Source organism: Botrytis deweyae (genome assembly GCF_014898535.1).
Source record: "Botrytis deweyae strain B1 chromosome Unknown BDEW_015, whole genome shotgun sequence".
In the NCBI taxonomy this organism is placed as follows: Eukaryota; Fungi; Ascomycota; class Leotiomycetes; order Helotiales; family Sclerotiniaceae; genus Botrytis; species Botrytis deweyae.
In genome coordinates this window covers 887,787-915,696 of record NW_024066222.1, presented here as the reverse complement: position 1 = coordinate 915,696, position 27,910 = coordinate 887,787, and the positions used below count along the sequence as shown (strand labels likewise).

At 42.5% G+C, this 27,910-nt stretch overlaps 12 protein-coding genes across 12 annotated transcripts; 6 read left to right on the top strand and 6 right to left on the bottom strand.

Moving 5' to 3' along the window:
* Positions 1-761: 761 nt before the first annotated feature.
* EAE98_006985 (uncharacterized protein) lies at positions 762-2,232 on the bottom strand (the record flags this gene model as incomplete). The annotated part of the gene is made up of 5 exons (XM_038954608.1): positions 762-1,311; positions 1,366-1,751; positions 1,799-1,900; positions 1,953-1,972; positions 2,022-2,232. 5 exons carry the CDS (start codon positions 2,230-2,232, stop codon positions 762-764), a joined length of 1,269 nt encoding a protein of 422 aa, XP_038809288.1.
* Positions 2,233-2,899: 667 nt separating this feature from the next.
* On the bottom strand, positions 2,900-4,630 carry EAE98_006984 (uncharacterized protein; the record flags this gene model as incomplete). The annotated part of the gene is made up of 3 exons (XM_038954607.1): positions 2,900-2,935; positions 2,994-3,386; positions 3,458-4,630. The coding sequence occupies 3 exons, from the start codon at positions 4,628-4,630 to the stop codon at positions 2,900-2,902; spliced, it is 1,602 nt and encodes a 533-aa protein (XP_038809287.1).
* Positions 4,631-5,021: 391 nt separating this feature from the next.
* EAE98_006983 (uncharacterized protein) lies at positions 5,022-7,069 on the bottom strand (the record flags this gene model as incomplete). Its single annotated transcript, XM_038954606.1, has 6 exons — positions 5,022-5,888; positions 5,936-6,382; positions 6,432-6,521; positions 6,570-6,783; positions 6,837-6,959; positions 7,017-7,069. 6 exons carry the CDS (start codon positions 7,067-7,069, stop codon positions 5,022-5,024), a joined length of 1,794 nt encoding a protein of 597 aa, XP_038809286.1.
* A 1,356-nt stretch (positions 7,070-8,425) lies between these two features.
* EAE98_006982 (uncharacterized protein) lies at positions 8,426-9,589 on the top strand (the record flags this gene model as incomplete). The annotated part of the gene is made up of 1 exon (XM_038954605.1): positions 8,426-9,589. One exon carries the CDS (start codon positions 8,426-8,428, stop codon positions 9,587-9,589), a length of 1,164 nt encoding a protein of 387 aa, XP_038809285.1.
* An 873-nt stretch (positions 9,590-10,462) lies between these two features.
* EAE98_006981 (uncharacterized protein) lies at positions 10,463-12,531 on the top strand (the record flags this gene model as incomplete). The annotated part of the gene is made up of 3 exons (XM_038954604.1): positions 10,463-10,623; positions 10,713-11,516; positions 11,604-12,531. 3 exons carry the CDS (start codon positions 10,463-10,465, stop codon positions 12,529-12,531), a joined length of 1,893 nt encoding a protein of 630 aa, XP_038809284.1.
* A 1,001-nt stretch (positions 12,532-13,532) lies between these two features.
* EAE98_006980 (uncharacterized protein) lies at positions 13,533-14,789 on the top strand (the record flags this gene model as incomplete). The annotated part of the gene is made up of 4 exons (XM_038954603.1): positions 13,533-13,660; positions 13,729-13,871; positions 13,931-14,344; positions 14,398-14,789. 4 exons carry the CDS (start codon positions 13,533-13,535, stop codon positions 14,787-14,789), a joined length of 1,077 nt encoding a protein of 358 aa, XP_038809283.1.
* A 622-nt stretch (positions 14,790-15,411) lies between these two features.
* On the bottom strand, positions 15,412-18,123 carry EAE98_006979 (uncharacterized protein; the record flags this gene model as incomplete). Its single annotated transcript, XM_038954602.1, has 4 exons — positions 15,412-16,228; positions 16,283-17,384; positions 17,470-17,704; positions 17,845-18,123. 4 exons carry the CDS (start codon positions 18,121-18,123, stop codon positions 15,412-15,414), a joined length of 2,433 nt encoding a protein of 810 aa, XP_038809282.1.
* A 459-nt stretch (positions 18,124-18,582) lies between these two features.
* On the top strand, positions 18,583-20,123 carry EAE98_006978 (uncharacterized protein; the record flags this gene model as incomplete). The annotated part of the gene is made up of 2 exons (XM_038954601.1): positions 18,583-19,417; positions 19,507-20,123. The coding sequence occupies 2 exons, from the start codon at positions 18,583-18,585 to the stop codon at positions 20,121-20,123; spliced, it is 1,452 nt and encodes a 483-aa protein (XP_038809281.1).
* A 1,022-nt stretch (positions 20,124-21,145) lies between these two features.
* On the top strand, positions 21,146-22,524 carry EAE98_006977 (uncharacterized protein; the record flags this gene model as incomplete). The annotated part of the gene is made up of 2 exons (XM_038954600.1): positions 21,146-21,513; positions 21,648-22,524. 2 exons carry the CDS (start codon positions 21,146-21,148, stop codon positions 22,522-22,524), a joined length of 1,245 nt encoding a protein of 414 aa, XP_038809280.1.
* Positions 22,525-23,114: 590 nt separating this feature from the next.
* EAE98_006976 (uncharacterized protein) lies at positions 23,115-25,306 on the bottom strand. The gene is made up of 4 exons (XM_038954599.1): positions 24,763-25,306; positions 24,605-24,695; positions 24,148-24,543; positions 23,115-24,094 (listed from the first exon to the last, which is right to left on the bottom strand). The coding sequence occupies exons 1-4, from the start codon at positions 24,958-24,960 to the stop codon at positions 23,703-23,705; spliced, it is 1,077 nt and encodes a 358-aa protein (XP_038809279.1). The 5' UTR covers positions 24,961-25,306; the 3' UTR covers positions 23,115-23,702.
* Positions 25,307-25,572: 266 nt separating this feature from the next.
* On the bottom strand, positions 25,573-26,325 carry EAE98_006975 (uncharacterized protein; the record flags this gene model as incomplete). The annotated part of the gene is made up of 1 exon (XM_038954598.1): positions 25,573-26,325. One exon carries the CDS (start codon positions 26,323-26,325, stop codon positions 25,573-25,575), a length of 753 nt encoding a protein of 250 aa, XP_038809278.1.
* An 802-nt stretch (positions 26,326-27,127) lies between these two features.
* EAE98_006974 (uncharacterized protein) lies at positions 27,128-27,790 on the top strand (the record flags this gene model as incomplete). The annotated part of the gene is made up of 1 exon (XM_038954597.1): positions 27,128-27,790. The coding sequence occupies one exon, from the start codon at positions 27,128-27,130 to the stop codon at positions 27,788-27,790; it is 663 nt and encodes a 220-aa protein (XP_038809277.1).
* Between the last annotated feature and the right edge of the window lie 120 nt (positions 27,791-27,910).

Below are 27,910 nucleotides of genomic sequence, written 5' to 3'. Positions count from 1 at the left end.
TCAAACGAGAGGAGGCATGCAGTCCTACTGACAAACTCGAATCCGCCAAGAGCACAAGCACAAGCATGAATATCAATTCATTTGTAAGATTACAATTTGTTGTGTTTGAGTGATTTCATCAAAGTATCACAACAGACAACTCCCTAGCCTAAAGTACAGTCGCTTTAGGTTGAATTCGGGAAATCTCTATACAAACCATCTATCATATCTTCGAAAAGTAGAAGTATCTACTTTCTCAAAAGTACTCCATTTTTCCCACTAAAATCACATTATAAAGTCGAAACAAAAGAGGACTGGCAAACAGTCGAGTAGACGCAAAAGATTCTTGTCTTCTAACATCGATTTACTAGCTCCGAGGAGACAAAGCTGACATCGTAAAGAGTCATCGTTGCAATGTTTTCCAATTATTATTTAATTATTATTTCAGCAAACGCACTTTATAATCACTTTGAATAAGTGATGAGTGGACGGATTCATGAGTCGAATGACGATAGATTCGAAGTTAGTTTATATAATCAACTTTCTGAAAGAAATAGGTTCACGTTCAGGATAGGATATTGAATGTCTTGCAAGTATCGTGTCATAATTTATTTTGTGATAATAAACTACTTTTACCTGCAAAAGTCTTGTTCTAAAAATTCACAGCATATGTATCCCATGTCTGTAATTGGCATCCCTGCCAAAATCTCATATTCCAGATCTTATTCCCGCCGTCTCAAATCCCAATATTTTTCCATCAAAGACGCCTTTCATGAAATCGTTCAAACCATAGGAGCATTCCTCCCTTCACCACTCAATGGACCCTGACGAACAATCGAAATCTGCACCGATCTCAAGATTCCTCGTTCCTCATCAACACACTTCATCTGCGAATTACCCCCTTCATTTCTCATCCCCGTAGCCGTCGCTGTATTCCCCAAGCTGACCGTCGAAAAAGCAGCATTATGTCCCTCCCACTCCTCTAACACATCGTAGCTTTCTGACCCCCTCCTCTCACCCCTTGTCCCCGACGGCATCCTGCGATGTTGATTCCAGGAAGAATTATCACTCCTCTCCTTCGACTCTTTAGACTCGACAGACGAATTAGAAGACTTCGAGAGCGAAGAGACAAAACTACACATTCTCGACACGCGGGGTATCTGCGACATCGTTTTGAAGAATTTCGGTAATGTCGGTAGACAGCTTGTGATGATACCGGCTCCTAGCTCTACATATGAGGGAATACACATGATACTCGTGTACCAGGTAGCGTCGGGATTCTTCAGTAGTTTTAATGAAACGAATAGTCGAGCCATGGATGCTATGCAAGCCCTGGAGATAAATTAGTAAAGGGGGACGTGTATGTACCAATACCTATGAACTTACAGAAGTCCCGTTGAGAAAACGGCGGAGACGCCAACGTGTTCCTTGAAGCTCATCTGTAGCTTCCAAATGATGGGTTGTGGAAGCAATATAATAAGAAAATCGGTTATAGTATTCGCCGTCCCAGTCGCTAGGAACAGATAATTCACATCAAGACAGTGACCCGTGGTATCCAGTACGTTCCAAAACTTTGGTATAGGGGTACAAATGAAAATCGTCATAAACAACAAGATCGTATAGAATACGATAGTTATCCACATAAGTGCATGGCAACTCCAAAACATCAAATCTCGTGTTCCTGCAGTAAAGAGTCGGATATATTGTAGCAGTATCGAGATCTTAATCGACATTATCGCAAGACCGAATGATATGGATGTAATGTAAGTACCCTAGTCACTATGAGCTACCATCAAATGACAAGATATATTATACATACATAGAGAAAAGTTTGGTAATCCTTCAATCTAATATCCCATTGATGTCGTCCGAAGACATTGGGATCAAACCCGGTTGTTACGTTAAAAACAACATAACCGCACTGTAGTTCACTACTCAGCATCTGACAGAGTATCTAGAGAGGTTTTAAGTACCCATGCTGCAACCGCAATATCTAAGCAAGTCAGCGCCGAATTCAAACAATCATATATCATGATACATACAATCTTCCAAATGTACCTCTCGAATAATCCTCCACTTAGTGTATACACGTATGAAAATAGCCAGAGTGGCTAGAATAGTAGTCACTATCTTGACCGCATCGGCTGCTGGTCGAAGGGAATAAGGATTATCAAAATTCGAGGTAACACCCGGTGGAGGAGTCAAAGCCGGTCCTTCCAATAGCTCAATCTGGGATTGTGACATTCCCATCATAATAAACTTGGCACGCGTGAAAGAAAGAAAATGTCAATTTCAGGAATCGCAAGTGAATAATTGACTGAAGACTGGCACATAAGCTACTGATAATGTGTTGAGAATTCGTCTGACATCAGCCCGGTCATGACCGGACTTGAGGAGAAAGGCTGTGCACCTTTTGAAAGCATTGTGTAAGGGGGAAAAAAAGATATTCCACCAAAATGATTTCTCGCTCTTGGCTTGCATGCACTTACATCTCAGCCCTACCTGGACTCTAGCTCGAGTACCCGATCCGACAGTTCAGCTGCCTGAAAGAGTTCACATTGTAACGTTTCAAGAGCACGTTTGTCGGGATTGAGAAAATACTGATGTAACTTCGTATACTGTTCAAGGCGTAGAATCAGACACAATATGGATTGTGTCTTTCTCGACCTATCATATTGATCTACTTGTGTTGTTGAAGATGAAAGTGGTGGGACAATAATATAAGGTTACATCACGTGCCATTCCCGTGATACTAAGTACTCATTGTGCTAATGATCTTCCAAAATTTCCACTACTGCTTGATACAAATATACAGTTCCTCCCGAGTGAGGAAACCATGTTAAATGAATATGTTAATCGAGATTAACATTGCTTAGAACTCGATGAGGACCAGATAGTATTGGTATTGTCAAAGTAAGACTCAAAGTCGTTGCATGCCAACTCTTTTCTCTTTCCACTATGCACAGAAAGTCAGTATCCAGCCCAGAGAAAAAGCAAACTTTCAAGAAACTTACATCAAAAGCAACTTGTACATCTCTGAACAACGGTTCTCCAAAAATCCACATATCTTCCATTCCATTCCCATCCACACCATCGTTTTCAACTACTCTACTTCGGCCATCCATATTACCAAACCTGCCCTCTACTACAATTCCCACACAATACCCACTACCTCTCTCCATCCTCCCCAAGCTGAATTTTCCTCCGGGTGAAAACCCTCCTTCATCCCTTTTGCCATCCAATACCTTGACTCTCAAATTGCCAAACTCGAGTAGTAAGTGGGGTGGATTGAAACACGGGTAGGCATGGAACTGATCATGAGGTGGTGGAAGTTGACGAGAGCCGGATATGGAAGAATATAAATTGCGGACTTGATGTGGTGGACCGATTATGTAGGGACTATTGACCTTAGGATGTTAGCGGGTTGTGAGAAATGCGAAATGAGGAAGTAAATGGGAGGTAAAGTATTCGAGCTTACATCCAATACTATCGGCTGGTTCTGAATAACTTTATTTCCGTCAACCCAAATTCCTTTCATGAGAATTTCCCACCATCCATCTGCACCTCGAACTTTACTCCATTCCCAAACACTTTCATCCTTCGTTTTCCAAATCACATCATTGTTATCCGATGAAAATTCATCTCTCTTCATCAATCCTATCTCTGAATTCCCCTTAAACTCATCGTTTCCAGATTGTGAGGCATCTACATCCCTCTTCAACTCATCATTTTGAGGTTGGAATTCACTTACCCTACCTGCTTCGAGTTTCTTCAATTCCTTCTCGATCAATTCTTCCACCTCTCTAACCGCCTCGAAAGAAGATCCTCCCACACTAAACACCCCTTCATGTCCATTAATCAGCATCAAGCTCCAGACCTCAGTATCAACAACTCCACTCTTAACAATCTGCCCCAACAATCCTCCCTTCCAACCCCCAACTTGTCCCAGCCCCTCTCCTATAGCCAACCCCAGACTTGCACCACTATTTCCCAGACTACCAATCCACTGTTTCTGCGGTCTACAATGTGCAAAATTGACCGGTATATATCTATCCCCTTTGAAGCCAGCAAGCATGTCAAACCCCAACGGTAATCCCACAATATCCTTCCCACGCCTACAACCCGGAAAATTCATCCCTTTTCCCTCTTCATTATCATTACTAACACTATAGGTCCCACTCCTCTCTTCGAGATAAAAACTTCCCTTCCCACTCGGCGTACTAATAATCGCAAAATCCGCCGTCAACATATTAAGATCAAGATCCACATTCTGGGAAGGCTCGCCAATTTTCAATGACGTAAACCAAGATTCAGAATTGCCGACTTCACCGAGAAGAGTAGTTCCTGGTTGGAGATGTGTTCCAGATCGGGGTTTCAAATTTGTGGAATTGGTAATTTGGCCATCGTGCCATCTCTTGGGCACTCTGACGACTTTATTCCCTTTCAATATTCTTTCGGAATTTGTGAATCTGGCATTTATGTCTGCGAGTGTGGATTGGAGGAAAGTAAGATTAGCAGTATCGGGAGCGGGGAATGAACCACCGCGACGAGTGATGGTGTAGTGTAATGGTGGAAGTGTGGCAATGGTGAATTTTGTAAAAAGGATGAGGAGGAGGAGGACAGTTGAGAGATGGACACCTGAGATACACATCGTTGAGATCTTTGTTGAATGTATGGTATCGAGATGAAATTTGAGAGAAGGGATGACTTAAGTGAAATTGAGAAAGCCATCTTAGACATAGAATCGGGAAAGTGCAATTCACGAGGAAAGTCAGATGAGCGTCACTTACATCACCTCAAACGGAAAGAACATTCTCTTGATTGTGATTACCGATTTCATTGCCATTAATAAATCAATCAAGGAAGTTGATAAATAACAAGTGAAACGAACCATGTAATACAGCCGTGGAAATCATTGAATGAAAGAGAACGTTGTAGTAAATTGTGCCAAATACAATAAAACTACATGGTGCCAAAGCCACGAACGATCATAATTCATACACGCTCCCTGCTATCTTCACCAATCTCGCATCATCTTGCAATCAATTGGTATCGAGCTTTGAGTCATACCTCTCCAACTTCAATGCCGCCAAATCTAAATCCTCGACACCCCTTATCAAATCTGCTGCCTTCTCGCCAATAGCATATGCAGGCATTTGAGTATGTCCTTGATTAAGAAGTGGCATGACACTTGTATCGGCAACTCTAAGATTCCTGACTCCTCTAACTCTCAGTTCTTCATCGAGAACTGCCATTGGGTCCGATGCCTTGCCCATTTTGACTGTTCCTCCAGGGTGGTAACAGGTTGTAGCGTTATCTTTGATATAAGGGACCCATTGCTCTCTTGATGTGTATGCATGATGCGTCAAGTCTTTAGGCCAACTTCCCTCAACTATGTCCTTGGTACCTTTCCCTTTCATAATAATCTCATTCGCATATCTGCACGCCTCGCTGAGAACCACGATATCCAGCTCTTCACTTAGGTAATTGTGATCGACAACCGGGTTATCCTTTGGATCTTTGGACTTTAAAGTGACGGTACCTCTACTCTTAGGTGCGAATAATTCAGCAATGATGGAAAAGGCATGGGATTTTTCTCCGTCTGGAAATTGAGTGTAGTGTTTTGGGCCACCGTAGCATTCTGTAGTAAAGAACTCCACATTTGGTTGTGATTTGGTTAGTCCCATTGGATCTCGGCCTGGTTGTCGTGGTGCTGAAGTCCAAGCTGGTTCCGAAGCAAGACGCTCATCAAGGCGAGAATATGCGAATGCACCAAAAGGAAAGGTAGAGAGAGGTCCACGCTTCTCTTCTTTCCATTGTCTGTAAGCTTCACCCAAAGCATTTGGACGATACAAGAGGTAATCATTGGTAACATTTGGCTTGGTTGTTTCGTAAAACATGAACACAATCTGGGATTCTGTTAGCGATGTTAAACCGAGAAATAGTGGGTCGCTACCATGTGATCCATAAGATTTTTCCCAACTCCAGGGAGGTCAATTTGACAGTCAATACCATGAGATTCAAGCTCGGACTTTGCTCCAATCCCTGATCGCATAAGAATGGTTGGAGAGCAATAGGCTCCTCCACTAATGATGACCTCTTTCTTGGCTCGGATCTCTTTCACTGTTCCATCTTTCTCGATTACTTTTACAGCTGCAGCTTTCAGCTCATGAGGGAACGCATGGCTTTCGAGAATCACTTTATCGACAATTGTGCTAGTTTTTATCGCAAGGTTTGATCCTTTGTTGATGAAATAGTTGGCCGAGGTAGTTCTATCTCCTTTATACACACTCCTTGGTGCATGGCCACAACCATTTGGAGTCTCGCCAGTTGAGAACATATCTGGATGAAGTGGAAGACCTTGATCGGCCATTGAATCCAAAATCATGTTAGATATAGGGGCCTAAGAAGATCAGTTCATTGTATCAACGATCGCCTGTGATGCCGCTTACCAGATCATGAGGCTCAACATCCAGCAAACCATCGTGACCATGTGCCGAATCATTTGCTTCAAACCAGTCTTTGTTATGGAAGTTCTCTGCCTATATGACTGTCAATACGAGGCAAAAGTAAGTAAATTATGATTCTACCTTCTTCATGTATCCAAAAACTTCCTCTCCACTCCATCCTGGCATTTCCCAGTCATCGTAGTCTTGTGGTGTGCCCCTGATACACAATGTACCGTTAACTCCGCTCGATCCACCAAGGAACTTGCCACGACTGGCTTTGATTTGGCGATTGTTAATCCCCCTATTTGGTTCCGTGGAAATGTTCCAGTCTGCTTCCGTGTCGAAATTCTGTGACCTACTCATGATATTTGAGCTCAACTTCATTGAACGAAAAGAAAAGGCTCTTACCATCCACCGACCATAATAGTGTTCTCGAGAAGAGAATTATGCTCTCCTGCTTCGATGACTAGAACAGAATTGTTGGGGTCTTCTGCCAATCTTGCTGCAACAACGGCGCCGGACGTCCCACCTCTAAAGAACGTTCATCAGAGATGACCACTAAATCGAGTAGTGAGAGACGGAGCATACCCGCATATAATATAGTCATATTCAGCACCTTCTGGCTTTACTGTGATAACCATGATGAAATTCAACGTTAGAACGTGTTATGGGAAATGATGCAAAATGAGATGATGTTACCAAAAATCGAGGTTGGAACAAAAGAACTCTTAGAAGAGGTGCCATCTTCGATATTATATGAACCATTTTGAGTCTGGAACAGTACTAAGGCTTACTTAGCTTAGATAGATAGTACTCGCCTCAATACGAAGAAGATATAATGAGGCGAGTGGGGGCACCTAGTACCTCATAATTAAGCACGCTAACCCTTAATAGAATTGATGATCTTCATTTTGATCCATTCTTCAGCCGTGTGCTAAGTCATCACTGTGCATGTAATATCACCCGTTCAGCCCTTTCGGCCAATGAGAAGTCACGAGGAGTAATTACTGCACTATCCATGTGGATTACAGGCTGTGTATATTGGCTTGGTTACCTCTAGATCTTATGGCAAAACAGATCACTCGAGAGCTGACACACGAGAATCATCAAAAGTCATTGACATCTGACAAGCATGCTCAAGGGAGGCAAGGGAGGTGAGCATGTGTCTGCGCAATCATTCCGCTCTCGTACCCGGCTTAATTGCCAATGATTTATATCTATTCCTCCAAGTAAAGAAGGAGTTGATTGTATGAGATGGTGTTTAGAAAAGAGTATGAAATACCTAGGTAAACTATCCTATCTTCGCGGGGGAAATGCGGGGTTGTTCGAGAGATCCGTGCCACGGAAATCCCGGCACGTGCTTTTACGGAATTACGACCGCTCTGGAATTATCATCGATTGCAAAACAGGCGAACAAACAAACGATTTCGAGGTCGAAGAGCCCTCATACAGGGTAATGCCCATGCCAAAATGATGGCTCCGTCTTGGAAGAGAGATTAAGGATTTGATACCTAGATGTTGTTGAAATGACAATAACACAACAGCTTTTTTGGCTTTGAGGTTGTTTGAACTCATCAGCTTATGGTTAACCTTACGGCGACGACGACAAGTAAGAATAAACACTTAATACAAAGGCATTGTTGATAAACAAGGCACAAGAGGTATTCTTTGTTGTAAATCTATCAACACTGTGCCCTTGATTGGTCCTTGAAGATTGTTTCGCTTGTTCTCTGAAATTTTGTCGAATGAAGAACAGAACAAACATAGTAGAGAGCCTATATAAGAACAGAACAGAACGTCTATCCAAAGATAACTTCTCTCAAGTCTCCCGTAATTCATTTCAATAGATGACTATTTTAGGAAGTTCCATATTGACTGAAATATTCACACGCGTACTCATGACCAAGCGAACTGCAGTAGTAAGCCTACCACTCAATAGTGTCATATCATATAAAAAGGTTGATCAAAAATAGTGCTATATCAAAAGGTTAGTCAATATGTCTACACCATTTCTCTCTACTGACTTCACGTTTGGGGTAGAATTTGAGCTTGGCATTCGCTTCAAAAAAGGATCCTTTCCTGACTACAGGAAACTTGGCCCGGGTCAGGTTTATAGTTTTATCAAAGAGACTTTGATTGTTGAAACCGGGCTTGAGATTTTGACAGAAGCAGAGATTGACGGTGACTCTCCCCGTTTTTCCAACCCAATTAAAGATCCCAATAAAATACATCAGCAAGACTTATTCAACACATGGGCCATTGGTACAGATGCCACCATATCATTCCATGCAGAGGAACATGCAGACAGATCCTCGATGTTCGTCGAGCTTGAAGTGGTAACACCAGTCATGAAATTTGGTTCGAAAGCTTTAAAGGAAATTGACAAAATGCTAACTGCTTTCAAGAAACATTTCGATGTTGTTGTCAACCAGTCATGTGGTCTTCACGTTCATGTTGGCAATGGAACTAAAGGCTTATCTTTTGAACCATTTCAATACCTCATGGCAACTATTTGGATTTTCGAACCTCAGATTCTCTCCCTTCTTCGGAAGTCAAGGAACAATGGTCGCTATTGTGGATCCCTTCATAAACGCTCCAATCTTGGTGTGTACAAATTCGAGGGGAATTTACTCGATGTTCTTTTCAGTACATCTGACATCAACGAAGTCGTGGCCATGTTCAATGGATATAACTTTTTCAGCTACATGGCTTTTAAACTTCAATTTCTTCTCCAACCTTTCCCAAATCCTGTCAAGAGAACTATAGAGTTCCGAGCACATGAAGGAAGTATGGATTCAGAGACCGTCTTGAACTGGGTATCTTTTGTTGTTGAATTAGTGAGCTGGGCTCACAAGATCAACCGTCAAGATTTAAAGATCTTTCTTTCAAAGCACATTGATTCCAAAGATTCGTCAATAGAGGACCTTTTCAATGAGATTGGTTTCCCACAATCAACTGTTGAATTCTACCGAGAAAAAGTCACAAAATTACGAGAAGTTGAGAAGAGGGAAGCTGAGGAAAAGAGAGCAATCAAAAAGAAGAAGGCGGAGAAGAAAAAGGCTAGAGATGCAGCCAGGGCTGCAGGAGAAATAGTTGAGAGCAGCGACAGCAGCCAAGACAGTAGCTTCGATACATTAGAATCGGGATCATTGGTCTTTTGAGGCGAAAGCGCATCAAGATAGCTTTCTGCCTATCATTCTCTGGGTTTTCCCCGTTCTGGTAATTTCACATTGATCCGCAAACAGTTCCTCGTTCTTTCCCTACAAATTTAAACAATCAATCATAATTCAATCAATAATTTTGACCAATCAACTTTCGTTTCCTTTTGCGTTGAAATATCCTTTCTCTTCTGTAATGAAAAATCTTTGAACTGATAACAAAAATCGTTCACTTCATTATCCAAGTAGTGTCGCTGTCGTACATGTCAATTAATAATTTACTTAAATTCAATCTTTCCTTCCATTTCCATACTGAGACGTCAAATTCTCATTAATTTATTCAATACTTAACCCAGTGCTAGTGATAAATACGGAAAGTGCAACTATGTGAATGTCTAACCTAATTTGTGTGTTCTAGAACAGTTTCAGAACGATGAAAGATACAGTCCCAAAGTCTATCTCTCGTGGAGATTAAGCATACAATATTACCACATTTCTTCTCATGTTCGAGTTCTTGCAAAGTGATTAAAAAGGAAGCAGAGGCTTGGAAAGTCCGGAAAGCAAGAACAAAATATCGTTTAGCCAGGACCGACCGACGTGCTATATGGCTGACAATTCATATCTACTTGCTGTTTTCTATCATTAATTCTTGGATGATCCCCAATCTTCGCACTTTCCTTCGCTTAATCGCTTGTTTATCCCTATTTATCTTTTCAATTCTCCCCGAATCCTACTTCTGACCACTAATTTCTTTACATTCGTTGTATCAATTGTTCAACTCCACATATAAATATTGCATTTTTACGTATTTGGATACAAATAAATAGGATTATCTTTGCATTATCGATTCGACGCGGCAAATCGCGGTTTCTCAAGATGTCAAGACTTTCAAAATATATGACGAGTTACTTTCGAAAAACACCTCAAGCTCCACAATCACCAAGACAATCAATAGAACTTGGCATAGTAGATGCTAATGGAAGACCACTGATTTCTCCAAAGGCCAATGAGATTTTAGATGAGATTGAAAATGGAATGTATGTATCTCTCTCTTTGTATGAGGTCATTCTGAACTTCAAAGTCAACTCCTTTTTGCAATCATTCATTAGCTAAACTAAATTATCAGATGTATCTGTCCTATCTGCAAAGATACTTTTGCAGCTGATATATCAGAGATCTGGAGCTACCATTGCTGCCATCATGTCTTTCATCCTAGGTGTATCAGGGGATGGGTTGACACTTCGACCGGATCACCAAATAGTGTTGAGTGGAGATGCCCTGGATGTAATACTACTAAACGTAGGGGCCGCCCGCTACCCTCTTGCTGGTGCAAAAAATATAATTCCCAAACTATGAAGATTAATACAGGTAGCTGTGGTCAGTCTTGTTCAAGAAAAAAGCGTTGTGGTAAACGGCGCAATTGCCCCATGTATACATGCTCAGCAATATGTCATCCTGGACCATGTTTTAAACCCACATGCACAGATAACTGCGGAGAGGAGATACCCCAAGAGCCAGACGATCAGCAACAACTTGCTGATTCAATTGCCGATTTCCGAAAAAATCTCTGGTATCTCATACTTATCTTTATATTCAATTCCCTTGCAATTTTCTGGGCTGTAAATCGTATTCGGCGATTTACAACACCACTCGAAAACCAAAAATTCACAGAAGGGGAGTATCGCAAGCACGAGCAAAATCTTTGTTTTCTAGCTGCTGCTGTTCTCTTTGTGTTGAATTCGATTTCATGGGGCTCTAATCTAGATAACATCAATGAGTGTTTCAGGATCTATCTAGGTTTAAGTACATCGATACGAGTGCCTACATCATATTCTATCTCATGGAGAAGGACAAAAATCATCGCTGCAAGGGTGATTCTTGCTATCTTGTGGATTATATTCATCATTCTTGTCTTTTGTATTCCAGCCGTGTAAGTATTATTTTTTTTTTCTTCCATTTTTTTCTTCTATAACTGACGCACCCGCCGACTACTCTTCGGACCAGGCCTTCACTGGAGTCGTCGAACAAGCGGCACATGCGATAGCTTCGACACACGTATCAAACTCTCTGACCCATATGTTGATTACTTCGGTCTTCACAACAGAACAACAAAAGAAGGGAGAATCTACATCAACCATCAATACACTCAAACGCCTGGTCTATACCCATATCCCTCCTGGAAAGATTACGAATCCTACAAATCTGGCGTTGATCTCTTCAACGTCACCAGAATAAATAATACAGCTCTAAACAACCCTACATTATCGAACAGTAAGCCATTCGACAAATTCTGGCGCATCATGGGGATTTATGGCGATAAACCCCTGCATTTGGATTTCGATCTCTTGCATCGCTCTTGGCGTATGAAGGAGGGAATTATAGTCATTGACTCTGAAGATCCCAGTTCCTCTTTCTACAAAGGAGGAGTCTTATTCGACCGCCTCAAACCAGGAGACATCTACGACTCAAACAAGACCTCTCATCTAGTTCCTAATTTCGGGATTGCAATTCAAAATCTTCATGAAGTACGCAATGGAACATGGACAGCCACCGATTCCGAGAATATGGAGCTTGAATTCCCTGAATTAGATCTGCATATTCCTATGTGGGGACTCTTTGAAAAACATTGTGTGTATCAAAGTTTTATGAGAGTTTTCCGAAGGCCAACTGACGAGAATCGGAAAACGTGGAATACTTGGAGCAAAGAAAGCAATGGAGAGGAAGTGATGAGAACTGCGAGCTTTGGGTATGGTGGAAATAAGGGACTGGAAGTTTGTGTGAAGAGGAGGAATTATACGTGGACGACTTCTGATGGAGTTCAAGTGACGGAACCGGGGTTAGGAGAGGACCTTTTGGTGCCGTTGGGGTTGATGGCTGTGGTGAGGAGGAGTATGAGGATGGAACAGGGGAGGATGAGGGATAATTGTCGTTGGCCCGAGGATTGAGAGTCTTTGGTGTTTTTGGTGATTCTTCTTGATTAGCGTTTGAAAGGGCGAAGAGTTGATTGAGGTGAGTCAGTCGAGAGGCTACAGCGTTCTGATTGTTTTAGTCACTTTTGTGACACAGCGTAGATGTCTCACAATGAGATAGCAAAAAATTCTAGTTTATAATATATTATTCAGCACAAGAATGCTATCTCCAATGTCTTCTTCATTGAAAAAGTTGTTCTAGATTTGCACTATATTCCACTTGAATAATGTTGCGGGTAGTTCTGGCAAATTAACCTTGTGTAATCGGTATCTAGTGACGAAATTCCTTAACTTCAAGGTATGTCTTTCCCTATCTCGCTGATTATGAACGCTGCTATGCTGTTTAGGTGAGTCTGGGATGATTGGTTAGATTGATTTCACAGTTGGATTCGTGCTTGTCTAGTTCCTTACACGAGTATGTTTGACATGACTTCGCTTCGAAGCATGGCGGTTCGAGATACTTCATCATGACTCTGATGATCATGTTCACACAGATGTTTGTCAAATTCGCGTAATCGAAGGAGCGGACTCGGTTCAAGAGTATATTTGATGTGCCATTATGTTACAAGTATGAATGTCTATAGGATAAGGCGGTAAGCGTTGAACATGAGATCATTTGGAGATGGATTGAATTAAGTGTATTAGTCAGCTACGAGGACGGGAGCTCTTACTAATACTGATTGTGGCTAGCTCCCGCTGCCCCAGTACCACAAGAACGACATCTATTTACACATCATTCCATGATTCATGTTGTGAATATTGCTGATTGAGTGAATTTTCATACCCAATGAGACACTTCAGTTTTGCGCTAGCACCAAATTGCTTTCGTGGAGGTCTACTTGGTAGATTAGATTCACTTTCACGTATCAAACAAGGAACATATTTAAGAGACCCCCCACATAAATTTCCCCATCTTACCTCTCATCCTCTACGACCAACAAACAACTCTCCAAGACCTCCTTCAAGTCTCAGCAACAATGAAAAACTTGAGTAAAGCCAACGGCTTTCCGCTCTTGAAGGGCTCTATTGATCTTTTATTACTTCTTCCACACTATCTCGACAACATTGAAGATTTCATTCACCTTTCGTCCAGTTGTAAAACTTTGTGAGTTTCAATTGGGATATATTTATTGCAGAGGGACGACCATGAAGACTAATTATTTGCACGTGTAGGCACAATATCTACACTGAACATCCTCCATTACCTGGATTACTATTTGAGCTGGCTGCTGCTTCTTCTCTGGAGATTTTTGAACCCAAGCCTCATTTCCTCATCGCTGGTGTCGCACGTCAAATTGGTGAATGGGCTATTCAGAGTATGTGACTCGAAGCTGTATAAACGATAGTCTGTACTGACTCTATGTGTGTTTTACAGCACCCGAAAATCGTACTGAGTTTCATGAATCCTTCAAAACAGAAGGAATTTCTGGATTGTTCGAGCTCTGCAAGAAGAGGGGAAAGTTGACCCTCGACGAGATGCGCGACCTGTTTGATCGGAAGTCTACTCTCAGTTCGCTTGTTTTCATTCATTTGAGACGTCGGAATCGCGCAGTATATCACGAACGTACAGAAATGTTACCCTATTTACAAATCGCAATGTTTGGAGGTTTATTCGCTGCTAGCGTACGCAATTTTTGCGAGCCAGGAGTTGCGAATCCATTGCACACAAGCATTAGATTAGACTGGTGGGTGAAGTGCTGCCCAGATGCTTCGTGTTTTGATAGCTGGGATATAATCCATGCACAGCCCTCTTCGATCGGAATTCGTCATATGTACAAAATAATGAAAGGTAAGAAGAGTCTGAGGTGATATTTGTTAGTACAATGACTAATGACCGGATAGTGCTCCAAATTACCACGATGCTTCAAGAATCCACTCTAATCTCAATGATGAAGCGAATTCCCAAATGCTTCGTCACTTCAGCAGAGGAATGTAGAGATATCTCCTATGATAATAGTTATCACGAAAGAAACTCCGTTTTCTCTGGTCTTATTTTCCTGCAGGGCTGGGATTCACTGGACTTGATGTATCAAGTTCAGATGAGGACACATTCACTCAACACACAAGCGGCAGTTAAAGCTGCAATTATTGCCTTTCGAATGGAACATAGTCAAGTCACTAATTTCAAAGAAATACGTGATGCCACGATGAACAATACTTGTCAGGACTTGGGTACCGTAGTGAGCATTGAGCTCGATACGCGCTTCGTTTGCGAACGTGACCTCTTGGGCTAATTGTTATACTCGCGGGTCAGATCTTATTAATCAAACCTTGAGATTACCAGAACCTGGTCTGACTGGGCGTACACCAGACTAGACACATCCAATATATATGAAAGTCTTAAATTCTGATGTTTCTATCTTTACCAGTGGTCTCTGAATATATCCGAGGTAAAATTGAACATTCTTACGATAGTTTCATTCCAACCGTGTTTTCAAATAGCATATAGGTGTTCTTTGTCGGAAGGGGAATGAAAATGTGATGTGTCGACTCCTAGCCTCATCCAATATCACACTTATTTCCACAACATACATTCTCATCAAGTATTCAAGTCCTGTATCCCACGGATCAACATCCACTAAAGTCTACATGACTAAAATATTATAAATCGACCTACATAACTGTTCACTCAGTCTTCCCTACGCGAGCTCTCAGCACATGATATCAAGATTTGGCTCGCGCTACATGATCCAAGGAATGGGTTGTCCACCAAGTATGATAAGACACAGCATCTCACCTAGCACTGGACTCCCATATGTGTTCGAACAAGATTTTCCAATCTATCTCAAGCTTATAATTTTGATTTGATCTTTAATTTAGGTAGATTTTACCCATTCCACTTTGCTTCTGCTTAACTCACAGCCCCAAAATCCCTCCCAATCTATCTTGAATGCTCTTAACCTGTTCTGGTGTCATTACTTGACTTCCCATAAGATACACCACATTCCCTAGTATTCTCGCATGGATGTTCCAATCCCCATCTATGCCCGCCACCTTACCATCCAGCATACTTTCTCTCACTGTTTCTGTGACTCTCGAGGTGTAGCCTCCTCCTTGCTCATCCTTGAAGGTAATAGCTAATACACTACCGAGAGCAATCACCCCGTCTACCGACTCCAGGTGAGAGATCGAGTTGATAAAATATTTGCTCCATATACTCCAGACCTGGTTAGTTCCACTTGCACTCTTCACCTGGGTTGCAGATTTAGAAACAGATTCTTGGGTTTCAGGATTCCAGTCATTTCTAAATCCCTCCCATGCGCCATTTTTATCGCTGTCTAATTTGTCCATGGTTTCGAGACCTATACGTGCGACTTCGCAACCGACGGCATGACCGGTATAACTATGTCCGTGTAGAAGTGCTTCGCTTTTTTCGTCGCCGAGGAATGCTTCGTAGATGCTCTCGCTAGCGACGGTTGTGCAAAGAGGTAGTAGACCACCGGTTAATAGCTTGGCATGAACTGAGATATCCGGGTGTGTGTGTAAGAGTGTAGAGGGACTGAAGTGTCCGAGACGGTAGAGACCTGTGAATACCTCGTCGTGGATGACTGGAAGTCCGGTCCATTGATTTGGCGAGGACTTGTAACCTTCGAGAGGAGGATTGGCTTCACCGAGTAGTTGTTCAGGAATGTTACGGATGACGTTTGTTAGGGTGCGTTGGAAAAGGGGGTCGCTTTAATTTGTGTCAGAAGGGGGTTTGAGAAAGAGCTGGATATGTGTGACTTACCAGAACAACATACCACCCGCCCCAAGGATGATTGGCTCCAAAACCAAGGCACCGAATTTCATCCCCTGTTCATTGGCCTTTCGAAGTTCAGCCAAAATATGTTCTTCATACTTTTTCTTCAACTTGCTACTATCTCTCTGAGAACTGAACACACTTCCCAATTCATCAAATGTCTCCTCGATATTCTGACCGGTTCCATCATAAACTACCCATTTCCCATCTTTCATCCAGACTTTTGGTACGTCAAACCATAATCCTCTTCCTTTGTACCAATGTACTTTTTCGTTATAAACGCTTCCTTCACTTAAATCCATGGCCCCTATGGTATCTCCATGGTAACTGCCTTTGAGTCCGATAATTCCCACCTCTCTACTCTTTTCGGGATTGTTTCCCCAACTGTAATGCTTACTAGCAGCAGTCAAGGCCATTTTAACAGCGACTTCCATGCCAGTGCTACCATTATCAGAGTAAAAGACTCGAGAGAGACGAGGATTTTTGAGGTTGGTAAGGAGATGCTCAGCGAGTTTCAGAGAGGGTGCATGGACGGTGGAAGCGAAGATGCAGTGTCCATAACGACCTGATGCATAGGCTGCGGCTAATGACAGGGCAGGATTTCCGTGACCCAAACCTTGGGTCCACCAGGACCCTGAGCCATCTAATGTGGGCGTAAGAAGATTCTCTCGGGCTGGCTCTCCAGATTTAGATTCATTTTGTGTCGACAGAGTTTGGAAGTAATCTCCAAATGCGGAATCTATAGGAAGTATTTTATCCGCTGAGAGATGCTTCATTTGAGTGAATGGATACCAGATTTTTTCGTGAGCTTTTGTGGCCATTTGTTCCAGATCCTCAATTCGTGTTATATTTCGTTGATGGGAAGCTTCTAGTAGAGCTTCAATCTCGCCGGATTGAGCGACATTCGAGTAGTAAGAAGACATAGATTCTTCATCCTCCTGGAGATTTGGTAATTGATTTGGTGGGGGCGGGATAACTGTTGTGTTCACACCTCTTTCTTGGAAGTATTTAGACAGATATGCATAATTCCCGTACTTTTCTTCCTGGAATATTAAGACGGAGTCTATGTCATACCCTCGGAGATGTAAACCTGTCTCATCATTAGTCCAGCACAATTAACCGGAGTGATTTTACGGTTTCCTTCAGATTTTATCCGAGCAGGAATGTTCACATACTCTCCCAAGCACTAATTGTTGCAGAAATCCCGCCTAATTTTGGATCACCAACGAGAAACACTGGCATCCTCAAAGGTCTCAGTGCATCTACTTGACTTGTACCAGAAGGTGTTGGCGAATGTACACCACCAGCACCTTCCACTATGATCATTCCTTCTCCTCTCTTTTCATTACTTTTTGTCCATTTTTTAACTTGATCTGAGATGGCAGTAACAATCTCGTAATCATTTGGTGGCTGCACGTGTTTCCAAGTTAGCGAGGAAGGTTCTTCGATCATGTGTCTTTCCAACCATCAAAACTAAACAATGTCGACATTTGGGAAATGGAGCCAAAATTTAGTCTCTCCTAGTTATAAATGAAAGTTACCAAACACACCTTCACACCCCTTGCCGCTATGTGCGGGCTGACAGCTTCACCATATCTGAACAAGCATGCTATTTTCGATCCTTTTGCAAATTTTTCAATATGTACATCATCAGCTTCACTCAATGGTCCTGTTGAAACCGGCTTCAAATAATATGGGATTTGCTTTTTGGCTAGCAGTTGTCGACAGAGAAGTGTTGAAAAGATAGTCTTCCCCAAAGATGTGTTGGATGCCGTTAGATGATAGACAGGAAGCGAGCGTGAAAGGAGAGAGGGTGGTGGTTTATACATTTTGACCAAAGGGAGGGAAAGCAAACAGACGAACAAGTGAAAAGAAGCTCGGAGTTGAGTCAATCGCTGGTTGAAATTCGAACAAACAATGAGGGGTGATTCATGGTGGGGTCGCTTGCATGAATGACTAATAAATGTTTATCCGATTGGCCAATCTTCCTATATACCCCTGAGTTATCTCCACAATAGCTTAAACCCATGCTAATGTGATCTGCGGGAAATATCCATGCTGGCACGTATTCTCCAAGTCTGCTAATGTATCGGCTTTGGATACAGTATGTCACCAGCTAATGCAAAACGAACTCTCGGCAAGACTTCAACAAATTTTGAACATCGGACCCGAGTCGAGAAGTCATGACTTACGAATCAAATCATATTGTCTCTTTACCTGTATCCATCTGTACAATGTTACCACGGTTCTAATCACACATCACACATTTATCTTATAGCAAACCAAAAATGCCTACACTGGAAGAATCAATGGCCTCGGCACTGAAACGCCGAGCACTGAAATCCTCGCTCCGAAATCTATCGTTACCATCTACCATACAAACTACATCTGGTGTTACACCAATCGACTTCTCATCTAACGATTTTCTCTCGCTCTCAACATCCACACTTCTACATAATGAATATCTTTCACTTCTCCGATCTCATTTATCACCTTCAACATGCGTGGTGTCATCACCAGTTTCAAAATCAAACCCGCCAACTTTAGGTAGTACAGGTTCCCGTCTTCTAACCGGCAATTCTCCCCTCGCACTTGATCTTGAATCTCAAATTTCTGCATTTCATCGCTCTCCGCATATTGGCTCTGGTGCTCTTCTTTTCAACTCAGGTTTTGATGCTAATTCTGCATTTTTTGCCTGTGTTCCTCAAAAAGAAGATGTCATCATCTACGATGAACAAATCCACGCTAGTGTGCATGAAGGGATGAGAGGGTCACGTTCTAGGAGATTTATTGCCTTTGAACATAATGATGTATGTGATTTGCGGAGGGCCTTGGATAGTGTAAAACGAGAAGGAGGAGAGAGAAATGTATTCGTGGCGGTGGAAAGTTTGTATAGTATGGATGGAGATTTATGTCCTCTGCGCGCCGTGGTAGACACTGTCGAGAATATTTTTGGGTTAGGGGGGATTACTGAAGGAGGAAGAGGATATATTGTGGTAGATGAAGCACATTCGACTGGTGTTTATGGACCGAACGGACGGGGACTGGTTTGTGAACTAGGACTGGAGGGAAAGATATTTGTGAGGTTGCATACTTTTGGGAAGGCACTTGCGGGAAATGGTGGTATGTTCTCCATCTTTCCTTTGTATTGGATTTCTCACTGCGCACTCAATCTCACAAGGTGATAATGAATATACTAAAACACCAAATAGCTATCATCCTAACCACACCATTAACGCGTCACTACCTCCTCAACTACGCACGCCCTCTCATTTATAGCACCTCTCTCTCCACGCCCTCTCTCCTTCTAATCGCCGCCTCTTACTCTCTTCTTTTGTCCTCCTCCACGGCTCCCCTTCAATCTCATGTCCGTTCTCTCTCACATCATTTCACTTCTTTACTTTCCCAACTGCCTCATTTTCTCTACCTCAGACCGCAGCACCAAAACCCCAACCCATTCACCGAGGATCTAAACTGGACACCCATATTCTCTCTTCAGACACCTGAGCCCAAGGATCTAGCTGCTTTTTGTCAAAAAGCGGGTTATAACGTACGGGCAATTATGAGTCCAACAGTCAAGAAGGGAAGTGAAAGAGTCAGGGTTTGTTTGCATGCCGGGAATACTTTTGAGGAGGTGGGGGGATTGGTACAGTGTGTTAAAGAGTGGATTGAGGTGATGGAAAATAAAGTGCTGGGCAAAGTGGATGAGACTTTGGAGACCTTTTCACCGCTGATATCTAATTCAGCGGCGGGTGTTCATGAGATCAATAGCGCTGATGTAGGTGCAAGTTTCAAAGGGAGGGCCTCAACAGAGAGGGCAAAGCTATAGGTCTATCGCGTGAAGAAGAAGCCACGTCGTACACTTAGATTGAGATCTTCACACAACAATATAAAATCACAATACAGCAAAGCAAAACAAGAGAAACCGAGGATATAGCCAAGTATGATCTCGAATCAGCTATCAAACTAGGTCTCATTTTTCGAAACAAACTAATGGATAACACAAATTTAGAGCAAAAAATACCTTGGGATCTAAAACTTCCCAAGAAATCTATGAGCTTCTTCAACGGGGTGATTAATAAGATAGACCAACGGATAATAGACCAAGACTTCTTATCTACCAGTTGTCACTCGGGTCTCAACGCCAATACTTTCACACTGAACTTTAGCCTCGGATCCCACACATGATTGTTAATCCTTCATTCTCGCTTAGCATTTTCTCACTGGTACTGTAATCTCATTACTAAGAATTTTATACTATTTTGCACTACTTTTGCATCGATTTGAAGAAACATTAATCAACCACGACAGCTATCTAACAAATTCCCAACAATATAACAGAGTTTACCTTCTCGGTGCTACTACAAACGCCGATGCGATATCCGGAAGATCTTCTCCATTTCTTACCTCGGCAATGCCAAGGGTCACTCAGCCCAAGCTTCTGCACGGGCCGATCCACCTTGCTGTCATGACAGCGGGGAATTTCTCGCTTTTCCCCGCCAATCAGACGAGACAATTGATAAGTGGACAATTCCCGGATACATAATTTGTTGAGCTGCCCCGCTGGATCATCTGGGGTTACATGAATGAGTTGTGTAAATAAACCCCTCACTTAGCTTGGTTTCGAGGTTTGACTTGTCTCCTTCCTTTTTGTCTCTCGTTGAGTCACGATTTGGTTTAGCTGGACATTAGGTAGTAATGGCGATGGATTTATTGGACAGTAGCTTGATTTGGAAGTTGTAGATATTTATCAGAGATTTTGGTTTCTTTTCTTTAATCCGTATTACTTGCTTCATAAGGTGAAGAGAGTGTGTGAATACCTACGTCAAATCCCTAAATCACTCCAATATCATGGCAACCCTCCGGACTACCCTCTTTCGTCCCCTCCGCTCCAACACCCACAAGCTCTCTTCCATTTCTCTCCCCCTCCGTCTTCAAGCCCTGAACTCCAAAAACTACGGTACTGTATCATCTATTCCTCCTCAAGCTACAGAGAACACTGTTACATCACAAAAAGATGTTTACCAAGAAGCTCTCAATGCAACTGAACCTCGCACCAACTGGACGCGAGAAGAAATCAAGACCATTTATGATAAACCATTGATGGAATTATGTTGGGGAGCAGGTAGTTTGCATAGGAAATTCCATATACCGGGAGCTATCCAGATGTGTACTCTGTTGAATATCAAAACTGGTGGTTGTTCGGAGGACTGTTCTTAGTGAGTCTACTTTGTTCTCTGTGATTTTGAATCGTCGTTTTGTTCTACTCGGTCCATGTAGATGTATGGATTTTCTTCTTTTGCTTTCATCCACTGTTATTTATCAGACGATAATGCTAACACCTCACACCCAGCTGCGCCCAATCATCACGCTATCAAACCGGTCTCAAAGCTTCCAAAATGATCTCCGTTGAATCCGTCCTCGCTGCTGCCCGCATCGCTAAGGACAATGGCAGCACCCGTTTCTGTATGGGCGCCGCCTGGCGTGATATGCGTGGTCGTAAAACCAATCTCAAAAATGTTAAAACAATGGTTAGCGAGATTCGTGGCATGGGCATGGAAGTATGCGTAACTCTTGGAATGATTGACGCGGAGCAAGCTCAGGAACTCAAGGAAGCAGGATTGACTGCTTATAATCATAACGTGGATACTTCTAGAGATTTTTATCCAAAAGTCATTACAACAAGAAGTTATGATGAAAGATTGAATACAATCAAGAATGTGAGGGAAGCGGGTATTAACGTTTGCACTGGGGGAATTTTGGGGTTGGGTGAAAACAAGAGTGATCATATTGGACTTTTGGAGACGGTGGCTACGTTACCTTCGCACCCAGAATCGTTTCCTGTGAACATGTTGGTGGCCATCAAGGGAACTCCACTGGAAGGAAACAAGAAGGTAGAATTTGAAAACATGTTGAGAATGGTAGCAACAGCTCGAATTGTCATGCCAAAAACCATTGTACGCTTGGCTGCCGGAAGAGGAGAATTGAGCGAAGAACAACAAGTTCTATGTTTCATGGCCGGTGCCAACGCCGTATTCACCGGCGAGAAAATGTTAACAACACCTGCCGTTGGATGGGGAGTCGACTCTGTTGTCTTCAACAGATGGGGCTTGCGACCCATGGAAAGTTTCGAAGTCGATGCTTTGAAGAACGACAAGCCAGCTGCGGTTTCGACAACAGAGATTCCAGTGGAGGAAAGCAAGGCAGAAATGCCCGGTACGGTTGCATGATTGTTTGTTTGGTTTGGATACCCCATGGCGTTTGGTGCGCTCATCATCTCGAGTTTATCTAAGGAGATAGTATTCGAACAATGGAAGTGCTGTTACGCCACCATTGGGATTGGCGTATTGGACTGAGATCGACTGTGCCGCGAAAATGTTTTGCGCTATCGTGTGTTGTCGTCTCGTGGGATTCAGCGTTGCTTTGTGTTTTCATTTTGGGTGTGTCTGGAGTGGTGGGACTATTATATAGATACGGAGAATATATATATACATCTGTGTGATTAGCTGAATATATTGTTCCTATACATCGTGAATACAATTACAATTACGAGGTAATATGGGATGACAGCTCGGCACCTCAAGAACCTCATTACCTCCCATTAACTCAGGAAGAACTCACAAGTACACTGCAACCAAATGAAAAATGCATAAGCGAGCGAGGTACAACCTTCCCAGTGGCCCTTTCTTGATCGTACTTTTCAATATCACAGAAAAGCATCAGAGAACTACATGCTAACTATAACCCTTCAAACCTCAAACCAGTTTTTTTTATAGAAACGATACATGTAAAAGAACCACCTCAAGTAAGAAAAAAGATAAACGAAATATTTCTCGAGCCGGCTTCAAGAAGCTTGACTTTATCGACTCAAGAACACCCCCGGTGAGGTACCGGTGATTACGTTATATTAAAGCTGAAGAGGAAAGATAATAGAGGAGGTGCTTCAGATACTCCAGTAGGACTTTTACTAAGTGTCAAACTGAAAGTTATGTTCTTCTATATGGGCGAACAATAAATGGAATCCAACATTCTTTCCTCCTTTTCGAACGTGGTGATTCGTCTCCCAATCAGTTCCTATAAGTATATCCGTCCACTTATCTCGACGCAAGGCGAAGTAACAAATAGGGATGGTATGAAATATACATTTATTACCGCGCATGAAAGATACCTAGCTGGTATTTCCCATCCTTCCAATTTTGTATTTTCACAAAACGATGAAGGTACGAGTAACTAGGCCGTTTCCAATCCTCTCTATTTGTGATTTCTATACAATATGTAAGTAATATAATCAGTGATTTTGTACTGAAAGTATACAAGTCGCACCCAACACCGTGCTCTAACGCCTGGCTCCCCCTCCCATTTTGTCAATACAATTCTTGTACAGAGGTCTATTTCAAAAAGTTCTTCTTCAAACAGGTAATACCCGTTTTCCCTTCGCATCCTGCTGCTGTTTTCCTTCTAACCACGCTCCCAGGATACCACCTGAGCACCCTATCACTATAGCGGATACACTGCCCACGTTTATCGGATTCGAATAAATGTACATTCCTAGTAAGGCTATTACCATTTTACTCGAAGCTTCGACAATCGAATGGAAACTTGACGATGATTTTCGAACAATTGCGGTGGAATAGAATATTACAGGGAAGACTCCAAAGCAGGTATAAATTATGGCCCAGATGGTCGATGTTCGTATCGAAGATGGGAAGCAATCGTTCATGTTCTCGTCAGAGAAATCCTCGATGAGAAAGGAAAGCGCTGATGCGATGATAAATATAAGCACATGGTTATGTAGGAAAACTAAGAAATGTCAGCCAGCCGTCCTCAAGTTCCTACAAGGAGAGAAGACATACTATCCCATTGACCAAATTTGAGATTCGGCACAATCTTTGCCTTCCATGCTTCATATGTGCTGTACAATAAAAGATGTATGACCATGAAAATATATCCAAGAAATAATATCATGACGGGATCTTGAGGTTCCAATGTTTGTTCGAGTCGTCGGTCGCCATAGCTTGCTTCTGCATGCGCGTTTTCCGCGATGACTGATATTACTATGCCGGAGAATATTAAAAGGTAGGATTTAAATGCGAACGGAGGAATCGGTGTCCCGAACAGAATGCTGTCGACGTAGGGGACCGTGAAAATGGTCGTAGTAGAAAGAAGTATGTACGTAGGTAATGAAAGACATTGAAGCGCTTTATAAGATATGTAATTTGAGACGAGGAGTAGTACAGCTAGAGGAAGCCCTGGAAACAATTCTGGTTAGCATCTGCAATCCCCAATTCGTTCAGATCGCGCAACGCATACAAGTCTTCAATTTTTGGAACTCTAGCCCTGCTAATTCCTTGAGATATCCGCCCCTTTTCAATAACCATATCACTGCGAGAGCAGTTCCTGACTATTGAAACCCCAATGTCAGTGTGCGCATTTTCCCGAGGCACGAAGCTTTTGTCAAACCGACATACCTGAAGCGCCAGTAAAAAGAAGTTCAAATTCCAGTATTGACCTGAGATAGCATATTTCAGAATCAAAGCCAACAGGGCACTAGAACTTCCGTATGCCACCACATCGAGCCATTTTCCCGAATCTCCTCCCCTTCTCTTCGCAGGTAAATATCGGTCCTTCTCCTTTTCTTTGCCCTTCGAATAACCATTCATCGTCATCGGCTTTCCGCGGGGTATGTTCTTCTTCTTCGATGGATAATGGGTGCCGCACTCATAGTACAGGGCTACACCATTAATTTCTGCCCTCAATCTATCCTCCTGCGATTGAAATGGTTTGGTTGGTCAGGTTTGTTTCGTTTGTAAGGAACAACGGGATAACAATTGAGGATCAAAGAAACGGTGCCAAGAGGTGGGTAAGCTCAGACTGGTGGGTCGAAATTTCGCGTAGGTTAAGCTTATGGTATGGTATGGTGCAAGCGCTGTGTTGAGGACCCTGAATATTAGTAATTCGGCAGGTGTTGAATTTGATCGCTGTCCTTTTGATCCTAACAGAATGTCAATGGAGCACACGTAGGTTAACATCGAAAGCCATGCATCAAGAGGTGCTAGGTATTTGATGGCGATAATTTGAAGAGAGAGCAGCAGTCACATGTTTACTGATTAGGTAAGCTACAGGTACGATATATACCTAGTCACTAGTATTACGATACACTTGACGATTTAGTCAATGGATTTTCTTTGAATTTTCTTTCATTTGGGGCGGGGGGCTTAGTATACTTGAAAGACCTCACAAGTCATACAAAAAAGATCTGCTGAGCGCATTCTCTATGTTTATTGGTTTCCTTCAATGATGCTGACAATCGCATGGATTCTTGATGCGTGGTCCATGGCCAACCACTCATCTAACACCTCGCATTCGTAGCACAACTCGTCTCCTTGTGGAGGAACTCTGATTATGATCTCGGGAATCATAATTCTAGGATATTTACAGTTTTGCTTTACAAAGAATGTCCTGAGTCTTTCTTTACAGAGCATTTGCTCCGTGATATCTTGCAATCGATGCTTTCGCGAACATTGCAGGTCTTGGACTACGAAAGTCTGCAGATGACAGAATGGAAAAGCGACCCAATCACCTTGATCTTGTTCCAAGTATTTCTCTATATCGATCAAGGGTGGTCTAACGTCGCAAATTCTGGCTGAGCATTGGACAGAATTGACAACTGTTGTGTCCGTGTACAACGCTGCTGTAAATAAGTCGACAGAGTCTTTCAACAATACCGAGTCCTGCTGGGTGTTGAAGAAGATCGCTGGACAGTCAAGGCGCGTCAATCTCTTGTAGACTTTCTTGGCTTCATTATGGCTCAGCCAATTAATACCAAGAAGTACCTCAGGAATCTTAATCTCGGTTTCGTGGGACAACAACCAAGTCACATCATGGACAACAGGCTCTGCGATGGCCTCTTTCCAGATCTTAATTTGAAGTTCATCTGAGAGCCTCGAGAAGGCGCTAAACGTGTCTCTCATTGTCAACTTTGCAAAAGCTTCGCAGAGAGAGTCCATATCTGATTCAAAGTTATATGACATGATTGATGGGTTAATCTTTTCTTTTCTACGGTATGTTCAGAATGATCTTCTGGAAAAGAAAAGACGGGTTGCTTTCAGACGCATTGTATTTATATACAGAAAAAGTCGTTGTTCTTTTCTTGATCTCCTTGTAGAACACATGTTTAGGACATCAAAACAGGCTTCAAAGTATTGGCGTATATGGTCCCGCACGTAAACGACACAGGAGTCAAATTAGTCGTTAAGCCTATCGCAACCCGCCAGGCATAAAGAAATACACCCTCTTAGGGTTTGGTTTATCTAATACATCGCAAGGAAATATCTCCTCTTACATAGGCAAGATCCGTGGATCTTCGGCAGAACAACGTCATGGCTGCATTTTATTACAGTAGTTGAGCCAGTGGCATCATAAAGAAGCTCTGTTCAGAGATTGTTTGGTGAGAGTTGGACCAACTGGCTTCGGTTGGACTGCTTGCTATTTGATAGTTGAGGAAACAATATAGGGACACTCAGCAGTCTACAATATTCAAGAGAAATAAAAACGATTTGGGAGTGAAAGAATTCGAATTCATGTGTAATGGCTAAATTTGTATGTGAAAGAGATTCTATGTCCGACTCGAGGTCAAGCACGATATTGTTCTCTGAACAAGTAAGAAACAACACTCGCTATAGAATTATAGATACCGCATCCCTAGCGTCCATATTTGACATTTGAATTATCAAACAGATACTTGAGAATACAATTTTAGAGTGATCAAGTCGCCATTTCTACAATCAGCTAGTAATCTACCAGAAATAGGGACCAACCTAGATTTATCACAAGATGTCTTCCAGAATACTACAAGAACACGAAGAGGAGAAAATCGCCACAGATTTGTTTCAAGACCTGTTCAGAATGTCACTACAACGCCAAGATGAAAACAAAGTCGACGAGGTCGGCGAGCAAGAGCTGAGTCTTTTCGTCACCCAAAACGATGATATTCAACAGTCGATCTGGAGTGAGATTCTGGCACCAGAAGATAAAGAATTGACAGATGAATTCGATTTCAGACTCTACGCAAGATATCCGACCGATACAGTCGAAGCCCTCGGTGAGAGCGTGCATCAAATTGAATTCATCACGATGCCATCCAAAATCATTCCTGGTTTCAGCCAGGGTGCACGACTCAACATGCCCCTCATACAATATCTCAGAGCATGGCATCAAGATCACGAGGAACCTTTTCCTTTTCAAAATCTGACCCACTGTATCATTGAAGATCCTGCTTGCCACCCCACGGTTACAGGCCACAGATTGTTCTCATCTGAACATTGTGCATATGTACGTAAACAAGTCGTGGGATTTTTCCGAGAGGAGAATCGACGACACCCTGAAGTCAGGATTCCCAGAGTTACCGCTTTCACCCAGCGCACAGGACCTGGCAAATGCAGTGATTGCAAGGCAGAGGTCAGACGAAGACGGCTAGGAAGATTGTTGGGGCATTAGTTAGAAGAAGGTAATTCCATCTTCTGATTGTGTCTCATATTTCAAATCCCCGATCTATCAACCTGTGTTTCGACCTTGAGCATCTCTCCTTACTATTTCCTTGGCTCTGAGTATTTCTTT